The 18,739-nt window shown below is 38.6% G+C and overlaps 3 protein-coding genes across 3 annotated transcripts; 1 reads left to right on the top strand and 2 right to left on the bottom strand.

Annotated features, from left to right (window-relative positions):
- Positions 1 to 3,842: 3,842 nt before the first annotated feature.
- On the top strand, positions 3,843 to 6,580 carry LOC103929879 (annexin Gh1). The gene is given in 6 exon segments (XM_048583086.1): positions 3,843 to 4,012; positions 5,106 to 5,251; positions 5,360 to 5,545; positions 5,547 to 5,579; positions 5,737 to 5,949; positions 6,032 to 6,580. Coding segments are annotated over 6 exon segments (951 nt in total). The 5' UTR covers positions 3,843 to 3,936; the 3' UTR covers positions 6,329 to 6,580.
- A 1,932-nt stretch (positions 6,581 to 8,512) lies between these two features.
- LOC103929900 (putative pumilio homolog 7, chloroplastic) lies at positions 8,513 to 13,636 on the bottom strand. The gene is made up of 5 exons (XM_009339159.3): positions 11,809 to 13,636; positions 11,549 to 11,711; positions 9,631 to 9,794; positions 9,005 to 9,260; positions 8,513 to 8,914 (listed from the first exon to the last, which is right to left on the bottom strand). The coding sequence occupies exons 1-5, from the start codon at positions 13,278 to 13,280 to the stop codon at positions 8,810 to 8,812; spliced, it is 2,160 nt and encodes a 719-aa protein (XP_009337434.2). The 5' UTR covers positions 13,281 to 13,636; the 3' UTR covers positions 8,513 to 8,809.
- Positions 13,637 to 16,104: 2,468 nt separating this feature from the next.
- LOC103929880 lies at positions 16,105 to 18,242 on the bottom strand. The gene is made up of 5 exons (XM_009339143.3): positions 18,100 to 18,242; positions 17,929 to 18,002; positions 17,159 to 17,288; positions 16,747 to 17,067; positions 16,105 to 16,648 (listed from the first exon to the last, which is right to left on the bottom strand). The coding sequence occupies exons 1-5, from the start codon at positions 18,214 to 18,216 to the stop codon at positions 16,376 to 16,378; spliced, it is 915 nt and encodes a 304-aa protein (XP_009337418.1). The 5' UTR covers positions 18,217 to 18,242; the 3' UTR covers positions 16,105 to 16,375.
- Between the last annotated feature and the right edge of the window lie 497 nt (positions 18,243 to 18,739).

Genomic DNA, 18,739 nt, shown 5'->3' with positions numbered 1-18,739 from the left:
AAAGTATCTATCCAAATCTTTATTTTATGGATCTGAGCGACAATAACTTCTATGGGGAAATCTCACAAAGATGGGGACAATGCCCACAATTAGAAACCCTACTAATTGTGGGAAACCTTACGGGGACCTCCTAATATTGTAAATGCACAAAAAATTCATGGGCTAGATTTTTTTTTCAAATCACTTTAGTTGGGAAGATTTCGAAGGAATTCAAGAGAATGACTTCTTTGCAGAAGTTGATGTTGAAAAGAAATCAACTTTCGGGCTGTATGCCCTCGGAATTGGGATCACTAATTGATCTTGAATATCTCGACTTGTCATCAAACAAATTCAATGGGTTAGCTCTGAGCTATCTAGGTGCCTTTCTCATACTGTACCCTCTGAATTTGAGCAACAACAATTTTTATCAAGGAATTCCACTTGAATTGGAGAAGTTAGTTCAATTGACCGAACTTGATTTAAGTTACAACTCACTTGAGGGTAGTATACCACCAGAATTCAACAATATGGAGAGTTTGGAGACACTCAATCTTTCCCACAACAATCTTTCTGGTTTCCTACCATCAAGTTTTGATGGCATGCATGGCTTGTCATATGTTAACATATCTTACAATGAATTGGAGAGTCTTCTTCCCAACAACATAGCATTTTGAGAAGCTCTACCATAAGCTTTACAAGGGAATAAAGGATTGTGCGGCAACATTTGACCTTTGCGAACCTGTAGGTATGGCTCGACAAAGGACCACAAACGGGTACTTGTAATAACATTCACCCTTCTAGCAGCAGTTTTCCTTCTTTCTGCTTTCTTTACAATTGTCTTGGTAGTGGAAAGAAAGAAGAAGCATCGGGATAAAGGAGAAAAAAAAAATATGCATTAAGGAATATCGTTTTCGATTTTGAATTTTGATGGAAAGTCAATGTATGACGAAATCGTGAGGGCGAAAGAAGACTTTGATTCCATATATTGCATTGGGAGCAGAGGACAAGGAAGCATCTACAGAGCAAATTTGTCATGTGGCAACATTGTTGCTATGAAGAAACTCCATCACTTGTGGGATGGCAAGAAGAATGTGGAGAAGGGATTCTTGAATGAAATCAGAGCACTGACAGAGATAAAGACACCGGAACATTGTGAAGCTTTATGGTTTCAGTTTGCACCACCGGTAACCATTCTCGATGTACAAGTTTCTTGAAAGAGGTATCTTGGCTACAATTTTTAGCAAAGACGAAGAAGCTAAAGAAGTGGGGTGGGGCAAAAAGGCAAACATTATTAGCAAAGTAGCTCATGCCTTTATTACGTGCACCACGATTGCGTACCACCGATTGTACATCGTGTCATATCAAGCGAAAACGTTTTGCTGGATTCTGAATACAAGGCCTATGTTTCAGACTTTGGCACTGCTAAGTTTTTAAATCTAGACTACCGTTAGAGGAACATATGGATACGTTGCACCAGGTATGTTTTGCTCTTTTTATCTTAGTTGTTTGATGCAGTTTATTATTTTCATTTGTGGCTAAATATTATTCCTTTTCGCCGTTAGCTAGGAAGGAATTACGTATATGGATATTTGAGTTGTCAATAGCGGTCTAAAATCATCTTCTTTGTAATTTAGGTTCATAGAAAATGAATTCTCCTCCGGTTTTCTTCATGACAACAAAATGTTTTAAATAGCGAAGTCTTATATATATATATATATATATATATATATATTATAAAGAATGATTTTATGATACTTTAAATTATCACATCCACATCCTAATAATCCCATTGCTATAAGCTTATTCTGAGGTAGAGCTTGCATAAACGATGGACGAAAAATGTGGTGTTTATAGCTTTAGAGTGGTCGCATTGCAAACAATCATGGGAAGGCATCCTATAGATTTTTTCTCATCTTTCTCATCACTGCCTTCTTCATCCACGTTATCATTAGCATCTACATTACCACCCCTCCAAATGCTGATCGCAGATGTTCTAGACAAACGCATTTTGCCTCCAATGCATCAAGAAGCAAGGGAATTGCTCTCTCTCGTGAAGATAGTGTTTTCATGCTTGAATTCCAGTTTGTAATTGCGTCCAACAATGAAACAAGTTTCTCAACTCCTCTCAACTCATGAGCTGCATTTGTCAAAGCCATTATGCATGATTATATGCAGTGAATTGCTTGTTCTTAATCATTTGACTACCTAAGAACCAGAGAATGTATTTGTGAACAATAAATAAATTTCAAGCCTTCCCTTTAGAAGAAATATTATTCGTAGATGCTTCCCTGACTGTATTTTTTAATGCACTTGTTTGCTAAGGCCTCTATTTACTTATGTAGGATGCTTAATGCTTTTTAGTTAAAATTATATTTATCCTTGTTAGGAAGAAACAAAAGTTAATCAAACAAAGACTTGATTTTCATGCATAGGAACAACGGCTGGCTAAGATGAGAACTTGAATTTGTGCAAACCCCCAAAATCTCATTTCAATTGTATCATTTTTTCAAAAATACTTTCTTTTTTTCCCGTACACTTTTCAATTAGAGGGGAAAATGCCCTTTTTTGAATAATCAATGCATGTATTCTTACAAATAACTAGTATATGCCCACATATTTTGTGTATGTGACACTTTTTAGTTTTTATATTTTTATTTTTTGTCAAATTAATTTTCATTAAAAAATAAAGCTTATACAAAAGTAAAAACCATTAAAAAAGATAGTCCAAAAAAGCTTATACAAAAGTAAAGACCATTAAAAAAGATAGTCCAAATCAGCCAAGCAAAGTCCAACTTCATGTAAAAGTTTACAATGAAATACAATACTTTGTGTGTGAGAACACTTTTTCATTTTTCGTATTTGGAATGGAGAGTGTGCAATTAGTTGAAAAAATGATGGAGAAATGTGGGGGGAAATTTGTTGCTAACGTGGGAATAGCCATTTCATTTGCTTTAGTTTTTTATTTTATTTCTATTTTCTATGTGGCAGAGAGGGAAGCGGGAGAAAGACTGGTGGGGCCGGGGACATGATCGATAATATATCATAGATCGAGGATGGGTACACATATTTGACAATATCATTTATACAACTGTATCACTTTCCTCCGTGGATTTCATTTCGTATTTCACATACCTTAGTTCGTCGACTTCGTCCAATAGCTAGCTGTTAATTTTTGGTATCAAGTCAATGGATGAAGTTGAGGAATTGGAATAAGGATAATGCTTGTGTTTTATTCATGGAGAACCTACTTGTCTTCTACTTATGATTGACGTATTTTCATCTTACGAACATTATAATCTAAATAATTCATTCTTTATATATATATATATATATATATATCATCATTTAAAGAGAAAAATTCTATTGACGAGAGCAATCCACCACTTTCAAAGCATTTTGATAGTTAATATCTGATCCATTGGCTTATTAACTAGATATTATAAAGTTTTAATGAAACATATTGTTCACCTACTTACAAAATTTGTTAAGAGGAATCAAGGAGGTGGATTGTCTGCTTTCTCATTTCCATACTCTTTCCATGTCCTCCTATGATGTGTAGTCACAGTTAAGTTATGTTAATATTTTGTATTAATTTTTTATTTAAATAATAAAACAAAAAGTAATAGGAATATAAAAGGTCGACGTGGCTTAACCGTGACCACACAAATAGAAAAACATGAAAAGAGTATGGAAATGGAAGAGCAGCCAATGCACCTCCAGGAATCAAAGCTAGGATACAATGACCAGGACCAATGTAAGAGGAACATAGATTTTGACGTGGCGAAGAATGCAATGGCCATACTATATATTACCATATCTATATATGGATAGCTACCAAGACCTTCTATTCTATATATATTTAGATATACATACACACAAACAGACAGAGAGCCATAAGCCAGAGCCATTGTCGTCTACGATTTTCTCACAGAAAGAGAAATAAAAAAAAAGGTGACGATGTCGACCCTAAGAGTTCCTCCACAAGTCCCTGCTGCATCCGAAGACTCTGAGCAACTCAAGAAAGCCTTCAAAGGTTCCTTCTTTTCTAACATGTTTTTTTTTCCTTCTCTTGATCTTTTACTCCATGCCATCATTTCTTGTTCTGATCATATCCACCCAGTCTTTTGTAATTCGATTTAAGATTGATGATCGACCAATCCCATTTGACCGATCCGATTGTTAGTGTTAAACATGATGATAACGGACTGGTAATGGAGAAAGGATTTTGTTATTCATTTTTGGTCTGGTAATTCCCTCTCTCTCTCTCTCTCTCAATGACCAATGATGCTGATTCAGATCGGTCTTTGTTGAAGAATGTAAGGATCCTACATCGGAGAATTCACAGATTAAATATGATTTATTGTGTGATTCTACTTCTAATTACACTGAGGCCCTTTGTAATAGACACTCCACACCAGATGGTGTTGTTTAGGTGATAAAAAACCAGTTGGGGGACAATATATGTGTGGTTAGTGGGGCCGCTAGTCTGTCTCTCCGAAATCTAAAATCTAGACAGTGTTTATATAAATGAATTCGGTGGATTGGTGAAGGGCCCGTGTGAATGCGATTTTTTGGTTTTGTAAAGAATTCTGTACGATTAAATTTGTTTCTGGACAAGAAAATGTGCATGAGATAATCCATCTACATAGACGAAGAGAAAAGATTGGTATATATAAATTTTCTGCAGGTTTTGAAGTATCCAACTGACATGAAGAATATAGTTTTGACAAATATGAAAAATACGGAACAAATTTTGAATACAGATGAATAATCGTTGACGATTAGAAACCATAAAGCAAGGGGAGGCTATTCACTTCTTACTATAAGAAAACGTGTTCCTTGATTGCAGAAGAAATTTAGTGAAACTAATTATTCAATCTGTTTGATTCTTAAATTCGTTCGTAGGACTAATGAATAAGCTGCACTATAATTCCGAATGGTTTAAAATAGCTCTGATCACCCTTTTAGCAAAAGGGATTGATAGTGGTTAGAAATATATTGTCACTTTCGATATGAATTTGCTCTGGAGTCAGAGATTCTATCTTCAGTTTTTTGTGCTGTTGCTTTCATGTTTTTGTTGTTTGATCTTATTGAATTTTGAATTTTTTTGATCAATATCATTGCAGGATGGGGAACGAATGAGGACTTGGTTATATCCATCTTGGGGCATAGAAATGCCGATCAAAGAAGGGCAATCCGGAAAACTTATGCAGATGCTTACGGAGAAGATCTCCTCAAGGAACTGGAAAAAGAACTTACAAGTGACTTTGAGGTCAGTTTAAGAATGCACTTCTTTCTGCATTGGTTCAAATAATTTGATTGCATGCTTGTCGTAACTGGTAAAATGATGTGTTTGTGTTTCTGAATTTCTCTTAATCAGAGGATTGTATGGCTTTGGACACTTGATCCTGCTGAACGCGATGCATTTTTAGCCAACGAAGCAACAAAGAAGTGGACTAAAAGCAATCAGGTTCTTGCAGAAATAGCCTGCAGTAGGTCTGCACATGAACTGCTTTCGGCAAGGCAGGCTTATCACTCTCGCTACAAGAAGTCACTCGAAGAGGACTGTTGCTCATCACACAACTGGGGACTTCCGCAAGGTAAAGCTGCTAGAGAATAGTTCTTTCAGCCTATTTATACAATGTCCCGAAATTTCAATGTTAATATGTTTTTCAAGTTTTATTTCGTTTAAGATTTCCGTTGTCTCTGCACCGAAGAGAGAATTACTAATTTACCATCCAACTTTGCTCCGCCCAGCTTTTGGCCCCTCTTGTTAGCTCCTACAGATATGAGGGAGATGAGGTGAACCTGCCACTGGCAAAATCCGAGGCTAAGCTACTCCATGAGAAGATCTCAGACAAGGCCTACAATGATGACGATATCATCAGGATTCTGGCTACGCGGAGCAAAGCACAGATCAATGCAACGCTCAATCACTACAAAAATGAATTCGGGAATGACATCAACAAGGTACGCAGTTGAGTTTTAAATAAACCCATTTTTTACCAGAACCCGCAGAGGTTTTGGATTTGATGAGTGTTTCTATGCCTAGGATCTGAAAGCTGACCCCAAGGATGAGTACCTTGCAATACTAAGGGCCACGATAAAGTGCTTGGTCCGCCCTGAGAAATATTTTGAGAAGTCTCTTCGTCTGGCAATTAACAAACGAGGAACAGATGAAGGAGCTCTCACTAGAGTTGTCGCTACGAGGGCTGAGGTTGACATGATGATTATTAAGGACCTGTACCACAAGAGGAACAGCGTCCCTCTGGATCAGGCCATTAAAAAGGACACTACTGGAGATTATGAAAAAATGCTTCTGGCCCTGGTTGGACATGAGAATGCTTGATCCGTTCCGGTCTAACAGTTGAACTTCCTTTTGGAGGGAGGCAATATATCTGAATCTGATGCGTTCTTTTTACCGCTATGTTTTGTTTCTTATCCGTTCGAATAAAATTATCTACAGAATTCTGATATAAATAGTTACCTTTCGTAAAACCAGATAGTTACTGGAGACTAAAGGCAAGTTTCCTGATCTTATATAGACAACAATAATGGAAGCTTGTTTTCCTTTTATAATCGAAGAGCTGGTTTTTTTTTTTTTACTATTTCAGTGCATATTTCTTGCAGCTCAAGTTAAACATTCTTGTTCATAGCACCAAAACAATTAGCGGTTTAATTATACACCTCGCCAAGGGTTTCTTAGAGGCAAGGAATTCCTGGATAGAATCGCTGTCTACAACTTTCGCCTCACAAGGTCTGTTACATACTAGCAGCACAAGAGGGGTTGAACGTTAGAGGAATACCCAGCGGTTGAGATGATTATCCGGTCATATATAAAATAAACCTCGACCTCAAGGAAGAAATTGCGGCATCACATTTTGTTGGGCTTTATTAACCAGTACTTCGGCAGGTCCTCCTTCGTGGGCTTTATTAACTAGTACTTCAAGTAACCTATTGTGTATAGCGTTATTATCGCGCATTTCTTCGAGTATGCTTTTCACCTCTCAACTAAACATTTGCTCAAATTGCCAAGATTGCTCTTCAAGTCGTCGTCAAAGAAACAACCTAGTCGGTGGATCAAAGACCTCACCACCATCCTCATCACAATCCTTCACTAATCCTTCAACAAAAATTCCTTTTGTCGTTTTGGTGGGGATTTATGCATCTCAAGGCAAATCGCCGAGATTTACTACCTTATCTCGGCGTGTCGCACTTATGGCTTAAGGTGTCGCAGCAGTAGAAGGATTATGTGCCTGTGGTAAGCCATCTTGTCCTGGATTTTGGACTAGAAGATTAGTCGTTGACTTACCCATGATTGTTTTCTTCTTTACTAACTATGTCTCAATGGTCATGAACTTCGTAGCTGTAGCACTGGGTCCCACCGGGGATGCCAAAATGTTGACCCTCAAAATTGACAAGCCTACGTGACGCGTAGGCAGACTAACTAATGAGCTAACTACGTCCTTCAGTTATGCGCGGGGCGTGCAAACTCAACGACCGAGCTCGTTGTTGACTTCTTGATCTTGCAACTGCGGCCGAGGAAGGAACACGTCTCAGCTTTTGGGTTCTAGAGTCTGAAGACAAGGCTGCTGGTCTTGCAAAGTTCACGGATTGTCGGCGTCGGGTTTGGTCACGGTGATTATATTCGTAAGAGAATAAGCATGCCGAACTGGCACCAAACTATACGGACACAAGCATTCGAAAGAGATGTATGTCTTGATGGTAAATGTGGTTCGGCCGTCGGAATGCCGAACTCTAAAAGATACTTGTGAATATCCAATCATAAAACAACTCGGCATTCAACGTGCCGAGCCTAGTAACCTGTAACACCTCACCTCATGCGAGATGGCTGATGAGATGACGTCTACCAACAAGAACTTAAAAGTCCTTGTCAACCAAGACTTGGATACGTAATTAGTCGGTCTCGAAGCAATGTTGTTTAATCAAACTGAAGGTGCTCCGCAATCGGCTGATTCTACGGCTACAGTGTTGTTTATCCAAACTGAAGATGTCGCTGATTACCTTCACAATGTTGTTTATCCAAACTAAAGATGTGTTGGGCGAGAAGAAAGGGAAAGAGGATAAAAATCTCAAAGGTTGTTGAGAAGCTTTGCACAGGGCAATTTGTGTATTGAATTAGAGGGGGCTTGAATGATGCCCTCCCTTCTCTATTTATAGTAGCAAACCCTCTCATGGCCTAGCTAGAATCATAATCGGATTAGAACTCCTCAACCTAATCTGATTAGGTCTCGGCCAATCCTAACTTCACTAGGACTTTGAACCAAGCTTTTTAACAAACCAGATTCATCCCCTAATTCTCAACATCCTCAGTCTTAACCTTAAGACTCCTTGTTGCACTAGGCTTCAACTACCTCACCCTTATCTAAACCAATCCGTCTCGCAGTAGGATTCGACCGACCCTTACTGGACAGCCCACGACAAGATTCTAGATGAATGCTACTAGGCCGAGAATAAATCTAAGCTCGGCCCAAAATAGTATTTTGGGCCCAAACACATTTACACAACATCGAATCAGAAATCCACAGTTCCGATAGTGGAATATCATACCTTCAAAGTTATGATAAAGACACAAGAACAACAAAATATTACAAAAAGCAACTGCATCATATCGAATCAAAACTCTGTTTTAACTCTTTCAGACTTCTTAATGCCATCCCAAAACCAAAATTGCACTCCTCATCTGGGGATCGGTAAGAGATTTAGACGAACATCCCGTATCTTAGCTAGAGGATCCAAAAAGAGAGCAGTTATTAGTAATTAACATAGAAAACAACAACAAAAACTTGCCGATATAGGCTAAAACACATCACTTCTTCTTCAGGTCCTTCGAGAAAATCCTCTTGCAGTACGGACTGGTGCGTAAGATTGTATGAGGCCTAACTGCTTCGACCAGAGCAGCATGAAGAGGGCCCTGCCAACAAAACAAATCGATTAGAACATGTGTGTGTGTGTGTGTGTGTGAGAGAGAGAGAGAGAGAGAGAGAGAGAGAGATTTCTAAACCTTGGTAACTCCAAGAGCAGATTGAATGACATAGTTGGCATAAGGGTCTTGCAACAACTGATCAAAACGTGGAACTGAGAGCAATTCATGGATGATTTTTGGCCGGCTCTCTTCAAAATACTTGAGGCATTTTTCAACAACATGACTACTGCACTTCTGCATGGAGAGGCGTACGAAATTTCCTTTTAACTGATTAGTCAGTTTGGCCACTGCAGATGGGATCTTCAGCTCTATGATATATTGAACAACATAATTCCTGCAGATCAAATGGTACAAAATAAAGGCACACATCAGTCATAAAGCCAAATCAAATTGTTCCACAGAATAAGAATTAAATCGTTAGTAGTTCGTAAAATACTAAACTGAATTCTAATTAGAAAGACTGAAACAAATAAAGTAACGCAATGGTTTAATTCTGTAGATTCTCATAATTCCTGCTATTAATTGCAAGATATCCGACTTATGTTTGCATCTGAAGTTGATCAAAGAAATTGATGGTTGGAAAACTTTGGTTCCTCAAGAAACAAAATTTATCAAACAATAGTGGATTACCATATCATATTAGGGGTTTATGGCCAGCAAAGAACAGAAATTATAACAGTGTGAAGACAATCGTTTACGATTACCCATAAGGATCTTGTGAAAGGAGAAGCCCATTTCTTGAAATTTCATTGATCAGCTTATCTCGATGTCTACCAATGGCGTGTGCAATGCATTTTTGTAGAACACAGCATCCATGTCGTTGAGTTGCAATCTCGACACAAAATCTTGCAGCAGCATCAAAAATAAACTGCAAGAGATCATTAACAGAATACGTTAGTCTTTTCAACGAAAGCAAAGTAGGTCCTACAGAAAGCACATAACCAGTCCTTAAAGCTTTGGAACTTCAATAATTTTGTCTGTTCATCCATGTTTATATTTTATCTCATATCTGTCCGTAAAATACTTTCGAAGTAACTATGTATTCCGGTTCATCCTACCAATCTTCTGCTAGAGTTCTGACAAGTAGGATCGTTAAAAGCGGGCTTACAGTCACCTATTAACTCTGAAGAAACATCTCATTACTCTGCAACGAGAAGCTCTGTTTCATTCCTTTTAGTCAAGGCCTCAAAAGCAAATTTACAAATTGCCTAATCCATAGAACACTAGATTTGCATCGAACAAGTTGGAAATAACGCCTCAGTTATCTCTTTGCAGCGATTTCTCTTGTTCTTCTCATTGTTCTCATACACAAGCTTGGTGACGTCATGATTCGTATATTTTTTGAACTGCTACTGAAAGGCTCATAGTCTTTGGTTTTGACAACTCAACTACTATTAATGTGGTCCCTAAATTTAGACTAACGTCTTCACTACTATCGAGAGCATTATATATGATCATGTCTACATACATCTAACCTGCCCCGCTGACTTCCTCGCATACAAATTCCCCAACAGATTTCAGAAACAAACATGGCATACTCAGAGTGACACCTTTAGTACGTGACCAAAATATAACTTTGTCAGTATTAAATGACAACACTGTGCAAGATCGGATGCCAATCTTTTCTTAACAGTAAGATACCTTCTATCGACCTTTAAATGAACAGTACAGGGAATTTGACTTCACCAACAAAAGAATACGTTTCTGAAGTCACCGAGAATATTTCAGAAACTTACAGAGGACTAGATGAATATAAGGAAAAGAAATAAGGTTCAAAACTGAGGCATGATAATCTCTATAGTGATCCTCACAGAGATATATTTGAAACCTAGTCCAAAGGTTGGTTTCGACAGGGTTCACAACTGTACTTGAAAGCTTCCCCTGACCTTTGTACAATCATCAGATTAAGTTTGGACTATTTTAGGCATCGGCATGAACAGCAGAAGAAATATTATACGTTCAAAAGTTGTGGTGAAAATGAGTGAAACACTAGCCAATGAAGAGTTAGTGAGATTGATTATAGATTAAGTTTCCTCCAAAGAATGATCAAAGGTAGGTCTAGTGCCATGAGGATACAAAACAACACTAAAGTGGCTGGCCCCGAAAGGCAAGAGATTGGAATTCGGCACCACCTATTACTTTTGTTGCCCTATTACAAGCACAGTGCACACATCCAATGAAACAGTTCACACCTTGAATATGCACTTCCAGCAGTATTATACAAAAACGCTCTATGTAGCTTACCCAAGTAATGAGTATGAAACATCATTAAGGTTCACATTACTGGTTGAATTAGAAGAATTATATGGCGAACATGTGAAGGTTTATAGCAATAATGCACCGAAACAGTACATTGCCTTTTAAAAATGTGGCTTCACAAAATATTGCCTTTACAATTTTGCATAACAGTTATGATCAAACATATTTTTGCTCGACTAGAATCAGCATTTGCATGGTACAAATTCATATGTACGTCTCTTTTCTATGTGACCGCATAAAACTTATGAGAAAACAGGAGAAAGGAACAAGATGAAAACATGAATTAGACGGTATCCTATTTATTCTTAAGAGCCTTATTTGAACCGTCAAGATAACAAGAAAAATAATTTAGTAGAACCATACCTTATTGTCTTCATTGCTAAAGCAGTCCAGGCAACGTTGTACCACATGATTACCATTTGGATCCTTAATAAGATCAAGAAAACCGCATTCAAGGGACGATTTAACTAAAACAATCTGTTTCCCAGTTTTCACAGTCTCAATCAACTTCTGTACCACGCGAGTCCTGAAACCATAGTGCCAATTATATTCAGGAACTGGATATTAGTAAGGAACTAACACTACAAATTTAGTAACAAACGAGTACTGTATGAAGAATGTACCCATGTGTGTCTAAGGAAACTCTGACAAGCTGTCCTGGTTCTTTTGTCACCATGATTACAAATTGCATTCTTTGTTGTTCATTGCACATATCCAACAACTTTTGCATTAGGTAATTGCCAAACGGGTTCGTCATAAGTTCGAAAACATGGTTGATTATTTTGTCAAATATTAATTGCAAATCTTGGCTGGTCCCCTCATCAAGCATCCTTTGTAAGAACCGACAGCCGTACTGATCCTTTGCAATGAAATATATATATCCCTGGACCTCGGTCAATGAGCTTAAACTTAGTACTGACCGAAACAAGCTATTGTCACTCTGTCTCCATTCATTTCCACTCATTCTGCCATCATATGAATCGGGATCAAGTCTAGAGCTTTTCTCTCCTGTCTGCATTGCCATCTTAGTGTAAGAGTTCTTGTATCCCTTCGAAGACTTGCTACCTTTATTGATGGCATGATTCAACTGTTTTCCTTGCATGATCAAACTATCCTTGCAACCGTAACCCTCAAGTTCCCCTGCACAATTCATGGACTTGAAAGATTCGGGAACCCCATTAGTTGGATTCACTCTAGTCCATTGATTTATCATTGAATGGTTATGCGAAAGATTGTCCACATTCAACTGTTCAACCGAGGGAAACTGAGGGGAACTCATCGGATGCTTAAGACTCTTTCCGCCATTAGAACCCGTTGCATGTAGTAAGCTAAAATAATCCTCATCAGGGTGAGACATAGCACTAGATGGGTTCCTCTGATACCAGGCATATCCCTGTTCCATTCTTTTAACACCACTAGGCCCATACAATGCATTCGGGTACATACGATTACAAAAGGACCCCATTGAATCGCCAACAGCGCATTTCGGTTGCAATCCAAGCAATGCTGACTCCATGCTCCCATCACATCTCCCTCCACAGCCGAATCCCGCAGATTGAAAACCATCAAAACCCGAAACATTGTTCTTAGAACTCTCAAATAGGCCATAGTTTTCAGCATTCCAAGGACTAATCCCCCCAAAAAACCCACCACCGAGTCCAATCCCATCCGGGCCTCTCTCAAATCCCATCCTTTTAGTCCCACCCACCTGTTCCTCCCCAATATGCATCCTATAGAAACTCTCAGGCAAACCCAGATCATCCGGCGGCGGCTTGGAGTCCAGCCACAACCCATTCACGTAAGGTGTTTGATACTTTGCCTCTTCAAATGGGGTTGAATACGGAGACGGAGAACCGTCCTCGGAGGAATATAACCCACTTGAGACAGAGCTCGACGGAAAGAACTCCGACGGGAGAGAGGCTCTGCTCACCGGAGAGCCGCCGAGAAGGTGGCGGTGATGCGGGGGATGAAGGTGGTGGAAAAGACTGGAATAATGCTGATTCCTGGTGGGATTCTCATTCCAGAGCTTTTCCAGCTCTCCTCCTTCTTCCCTCTGTAAAACCTTCTTGTCTTCCTCAGATAGTTTGAACATCATACAACATACAACATAAAAATAGTTTTATATAATATAATATACAATACACGTGAGAGAACAAGAAATATATAAAAATATACTTTCTCAGGAAAAACAAAGACAACCCAGATTCAGAATCCGAAAACCCACGTCGGAAAACGATTCGGAAGCACGCAAAACGATCAGTGAGAGTGTTTGCTGCAGTGCGAGAAAGACGATCAATGCGTGTATGTCAATGTCGTTTTGGGGATTTGATTTTCGGCAATGGGGGTTTCTAGAGAGAGAGAAAGAGAGGGTTTTGAATTTTGGGTTGTTCTGTGAGTGTATGTGATAGTACAGTCTGCGACCGCCTCACACACTCACGCCATTAAAATGAAGAGTCGCACTACAGCACTCACTGCCCACAACAGCTCAGAATAAAAAGCAGAGAGAGAGAGAGGGAGAGAGGAGAGAGAAAGTCTGACTAGGAACTAGGCAAAGGCTATTTTTCAGTCTATTTTGTTTTAATTTTCAGGGCTCGGAAAAAAAAATTTAATTTTATTTCATGTTAAACGGATAATTAATTATTATTGTTCCTTACTTAATCAAGTTTTTAAATATTTGATCTTTTTAATAAACAGTATCTGCTTTGTAAACAAGGTTCTATAACTGTTCTAACAAATTCACCTTGATTTTCTGTCGCCTAAAAGTTCGGTTTGTTATTGTTTCTTTTTAACTTAATCCAAACTTCATTTCGTTTCCAAATCTGAATTATTTTTTTATTTTTAAAATGGGTACGATATTTATTAATTGGATAAATATTTTTTTATTACAAGTAATGCGGGTACGATATTGATTAATTGGATAAATAATTTTTTATTACAAGTAATGTGAATACTCTAAGCTATATATTAAGAAGAAAGCAAAAGGTTCAAAGCAGGGATGCAGTGGGTTAAAAATAAAAATTCCATTCACCATGGTAGTTCATTGCTTGTAATAGGATAAATGAATAAGTCTACAAAATGATAAAGTGCATTTACATCGGTCTCGATAAAAATTTTATTCGGGAGTTTCAAAACCCATTCGAACCTGGTCATAGTGAGTTAAAGATGAATATCCTATCTACCAAAACAAATTACCATTTGCTATAGGATGAATAAATAAGTACAATAGTGTGCATTTACATTTAAACCTTCCTCTGGAATTCAACCCACTAGAAGGGAAAAAAAGTCTCACACCGACTTCACAAGTTAATGTTATCCACTAATAACAAACTGCCTACCATCAGGAGATATCTCGAACCAAATGCCGTCATATTCTCTTACAATATGCAATATTGTAGGAAGAAGAAAAAAGAAAGTAATTAATCTTAATTAGTAGATTTATTTACGATAATTCTTTTTAATTATTACAGTTGTTTCCTACTGCCTGCCTGCGCTACGTTTCCTTTCTGGCCAAGTCTTATACCAAAATTAGAAAAAGGTAACTTTCAGTGCAGTCAGTCTTAGCTATTGGATTGAAGCCCAATATAAGCAACGAAATCGCTTCACCCTATTGGCTGCTGCAATATTTTTTTTTCTTTTAAAAAAATTACAAAATAATTCAGAGATATTAATAAAGTAAATTACAATTTACACCGTTAAGCAGAGAACTAATGGAATAATAAGTTGAAGATTGGATAGGGAAGAAGGTTTATCTCTCAAGTCAAAACTATCAAGAATGAGATTCACTTCAAATTTCTGTGTCCAGAGTTTGTGGATTGAGAAATCCGAATCATGCGAGAGAGAGAGAGAGAGAGAGAGAGAGAGAGAGATTTGAGACGTTCAATTTTTAAATTTTTCTGAAGTGGGTCATTGTTATGGCTAATCGGAGCAATATGATTAAAATTGAGTGGTCCGAATCTCTCAGCCCGTAGGCTCCAAACACAGAGATCCGAAATGGATCTCAATCTAAGCTATAGGTCCATATTAATGAGAGAATGAACCTTGCATGAATTATAAGTAAGTTACGTTACTCTCCATATTGCCGTTTAGTTTTATAACACTTATACGTATACATTATTTTATGTTTCTGACATCCGATTTTAATCAAACGGCACCTACACACCCGGCATTTTCCCTCGTTATGGTTTGCACTTGGAGGCACAGCCCCAGTGAGCTCCAACCCGACCCAAGACTGACCAGAAAAGAAAGCTCATTACATTAGCCCATCAAGCGCAGCCCACTTATCTCTTTCAAACCAACAACAACAAAAATACGTATTCCACTTCGTGTCTAAATTTTGGTTTTGTTTCTTTGAAGGGATATATAGAGATGTGGAATTCAGGAAAATAGAGATTTCAGCTTATGTTTGTGAGTTTTGAACATGAATCGTTGTTTTTAATGCGTATATCATATTCATATGTTGTTAAATTTAACGATAATGTATGCGCTAAAAAATTCAAACGAATTTAACGGGTGGATCTAACTTCTAAGCCGTATTAACGGCAATGTATGGTAAAAGAACTATGATAATCTTTTTGCTGCTCAGCTACCGCGACTAAAGGCTACAGCTGCAAACTCAGTTTAAACAACAGCAGCGGCCGGCCAGATCAAATCGGTCCGGTTGCGTTCTTGAAAGATGTTTCATGGATGGTGGCAACTTTAACACATACAAGAAGCTCCATAACACCTAATTCACATCAGTTTTACCACCTTCCTCAAGAACAAGCTCACAAGCAGATTTCAGGATACATTCACACGCGGTTTTTCCGAATACTTCATATTTCTGACGTAGGAGAAGATTTAAACCTATGGTCTAGCATTTGAACACAAACAACGCAAAAGTACCAAAATGAAACAAGTAATCAATAAAGCTAATCCATAAGTTAAAACCCAGTAAAACAGCCCAAGCACTTCATTAAGACAAACACAGAGAGAACAGAAGAATATGGACATAGACAACCCAATTAGCAGATAGTCCATCGCTCTGGCCGACCCCGTTTTAACCTAAAACATAACTCCCAAAACTCACAATGAACAAAAGAGAAAGGTCAAATAATATCGTAACACATCCTCCCCACGATTAGGAGAAAGCCCGAAACAAAACCAGACACCATGTGATCAAATAAAATAAACCAAGTTAGACCTAACATGATGTTAAACCAAAGCAATGCTACTCTCTCCACCTGGGGGTTTGCGTACGCCTCCTAAGTAGTCTCGAGCCTCTTTCTTCCCATCCGCAAAGATGTTGCTGCCGCTCATCTCCCGTAGTTTTGCCGAGCTCAGCGGTTTTTCAGCTGACGAAGGAGGAACATCGCCCTTGAATATATCATTTCCTGAGAGTTCGGAAAACTTCTTGTCATAAATCTTCTTGGCTGTCTTGGGCGCTGGTTCCTCGATGGATATTATATTGCTCTGACCCCCACCAGGCTATTGCATAAAAACCAAATTCACATGAAGTCAGATGATTAACTACCACATAATGGGAACTGATACGTATTAGGTGTAAAGTAACACAGTTCACTTACATTAGAAACCTTAACAGGCGTGCGACCGTTGGGTGATGTAGGTTCTCCTATCTCGATGCTTCCCTTCAAGGCCAAAGCACGAGGAGCGGTAGTTGTCCTGGGTAAAATTTCAGGAGGGGGCGCAAATATGTCATGGCCACTAAGCTCCTTGAATTTAGATTCAGAGAGCTGCTTCTTCAGCCTTGCCTCTCTCTCTGCTTCCGTTTCCAAGGTTCCACTTAGCTCCCGCTGCTTTGCCACTTCTGGAATGGTGGTAGGCTTTTTGGGAGAAACACTCTCTTCGTCACCAAACGAGATATGACTGATTCCAGCAACCGCTTGCTGCCATATCCAACCATCAGAAGAAAAACTCAGCAAATAACATGTGTGTTTTAATAACGAATCTAAAACTTGACGGCATATTGATCGGTACCTGGTACATTCGAATTCCTGGCTTTAGGGTAGGGTTCGCACCATCAGCTTCCGCGGCATCATTTTCTGCTTTCGGTGCAAAAATGCCACTCCCGGTGATCTCCTTCATCTTATGCGCCGAACAAGGTTTGCTGGAAATTTCATAGTTAACAATGTTAGAGGTCTCACATATTCCGACATCATATACATATTCACTACATATTGTTATTCAAACTTTCACCGCAACTTATGAAACAAAACAAAGTTAACGTTTTAGGAAAATAACAAAACCCATCAATTAAACAAGTTTATATACATGAATTCAAAACTATCTCTGTGATTATAATCTAAAACATATAGATTTTTTGGGTGAAATTTGCAAAATATGGAAAATTGAATATTTATGTGGATTCATGGGCCAAACAAAGTAGATCGCTCACAGATCAATCAATCTTCAAGTTTAAAATTCATTTTTTCCATATTAAAAAAGGGAAATTTACTAGAAAATACCAAGTCAAATTCTAATAGAACATCCAAGTAATGAAAAATTAAAAAAATTAAAAAAAGCATTATTTTTTTAACCATCAATTTGGTCCCAGAAATAATTCCTTAATTTTTTTTTTTTTTTTTTTTCAAATTCATAAGCATTGTAGAAGAAATATCCGTTGCAGGTCCACTTCCAATGGCCACAAAAACGAGAACAAAGAAACAAAATTTTGAAACATAAAAAACCCAGAAAGTGAAACGCGAAGGAGAAAGCGGAAAGCAGAAGCAGGAAGAAGTAGATCTGACCGTTTGTTCAAGCTCTCGACCTCCTCGTCCGTCACCTGCCCTCCAAACACCACCTTTCTGATCCCATCCGACGGCTACGATCAATACCCAAAAAAACAATGAATCAACAAATCAAAGAACAAACCGAGAGAGAGAGAGAGAGAGAGAGATAAATGGAATTCGGAATGTCACCTGGTGGGGCCGAGAGGCGGAGGATGGAAGAGGAGAATCAGCCAGCGGAGTCTCGGACCAGGTGAGCAGATCCGCGGTGGATGTGTGGGGCTTCCTCACCGGAGTGCTTCTCTCCATTTCGGGTCGGGCCTTCGGATTCTCGCAGCGTCCGATTCACCACTACCACAGTTAACACTATCGCTGGAGCACTCTCCCGAAATGACGAAACTGACCTCGTTCCGGAACGTTCCTGTGTGTCCGCTCTGGGGGTGCGGGGTAGGGGTTTGTGGGTATTTTCAATGGCCTTTTTGGAAAGGGTGGAGTTGAAGGGAGAGTAGGCGTAGGAGGTGACTTGGAGTGAGCTACTGACTTCCTTTTTTATTCTCTTTCTTGGGCCGCCTTATTTATACGCATAATAGTTTGAAATGGCGAGCATATGACGCCGGAGGGCCAGCCACGTGCCGGTTAATTTAATATTACGGCGCCTGTTGTAAGGAATTTACCGGAATATCCTCCTGTGTTTTTACTGTTTGACCGTTTGACTTGTTACCTCCGACCAGTGAACTGAAGAAATTTTTTATTATAATCGGAACACGATTGATACATCACGTGTTTTTATATAAATTGAGAGAAATTTTATTTTTTAAGTTATTATTTTTTA

This window comes from the organism of the source record quoted next, unplaced genomic scaffold (genome assembly GCF_019419815.1).
Source record: "Pyrus x bretschneideri cultivar Hongxiangsu unplaced genomic scaffold, Pyrus_bretschneideri_v1 Contig2, whole genome shotgun sequence".
NCBI lineage: Eukaryota > Viridiplantae > Streptophyta > Magnoliopsida > Rosales > Rosaceae > Pyrus > Pyrus x bretschneideri.
Note: the sequence above shows the minus strand (reverse complement) of the source record. Positions and strands in the feature narration are given on the sequence as shown.

Bases quoted from the DNA above. Each gene is read 5' to 3' on its own strand.
- LOC103929880 (XM_009339143.3), bottom strand. From the start codon at position 18,216: ATGGAGAGAAGCACTCCGGTGAGGAAGCCCCACACATCCACCGCGGAT. The intron at 18,003-18,099 runs GTGACATTCCGA...TATTGATCGTAG, and splicing joins CCGCCTCTCGGCCCCACCAG to CCGTCGGATGGGATCAGAAA. The intron at 17,289-17,928 runs GTCAGATCTACT...TGAAATTTCCAG, and splicing joins GTCGAGAGCTTGAACAAACG to CAAACCTTGTTCGGCGCATA.
- LOC103929900 (XM_009339159.3), bottom strand. From the start codon at position 13,280: ATGATGTTCAAACTATCTGAGGAAGACAAGAAGGTTTTACAGAGGGAA. The intron at 11,712-11,808 runs GTACATTCTTCA...CTATGGTTTCAG, and splicing joins GTTTCCTTAGACACACATGG to GACTCGCGTGGTACAGAAGT. The intron at 9,261-9,630 runs GTAATCGTAAAC...TTTGATCTGCAG, and splicing joins CTTTCACAAGATCCTTATGG to GAATTATGTTGTTCAATATA.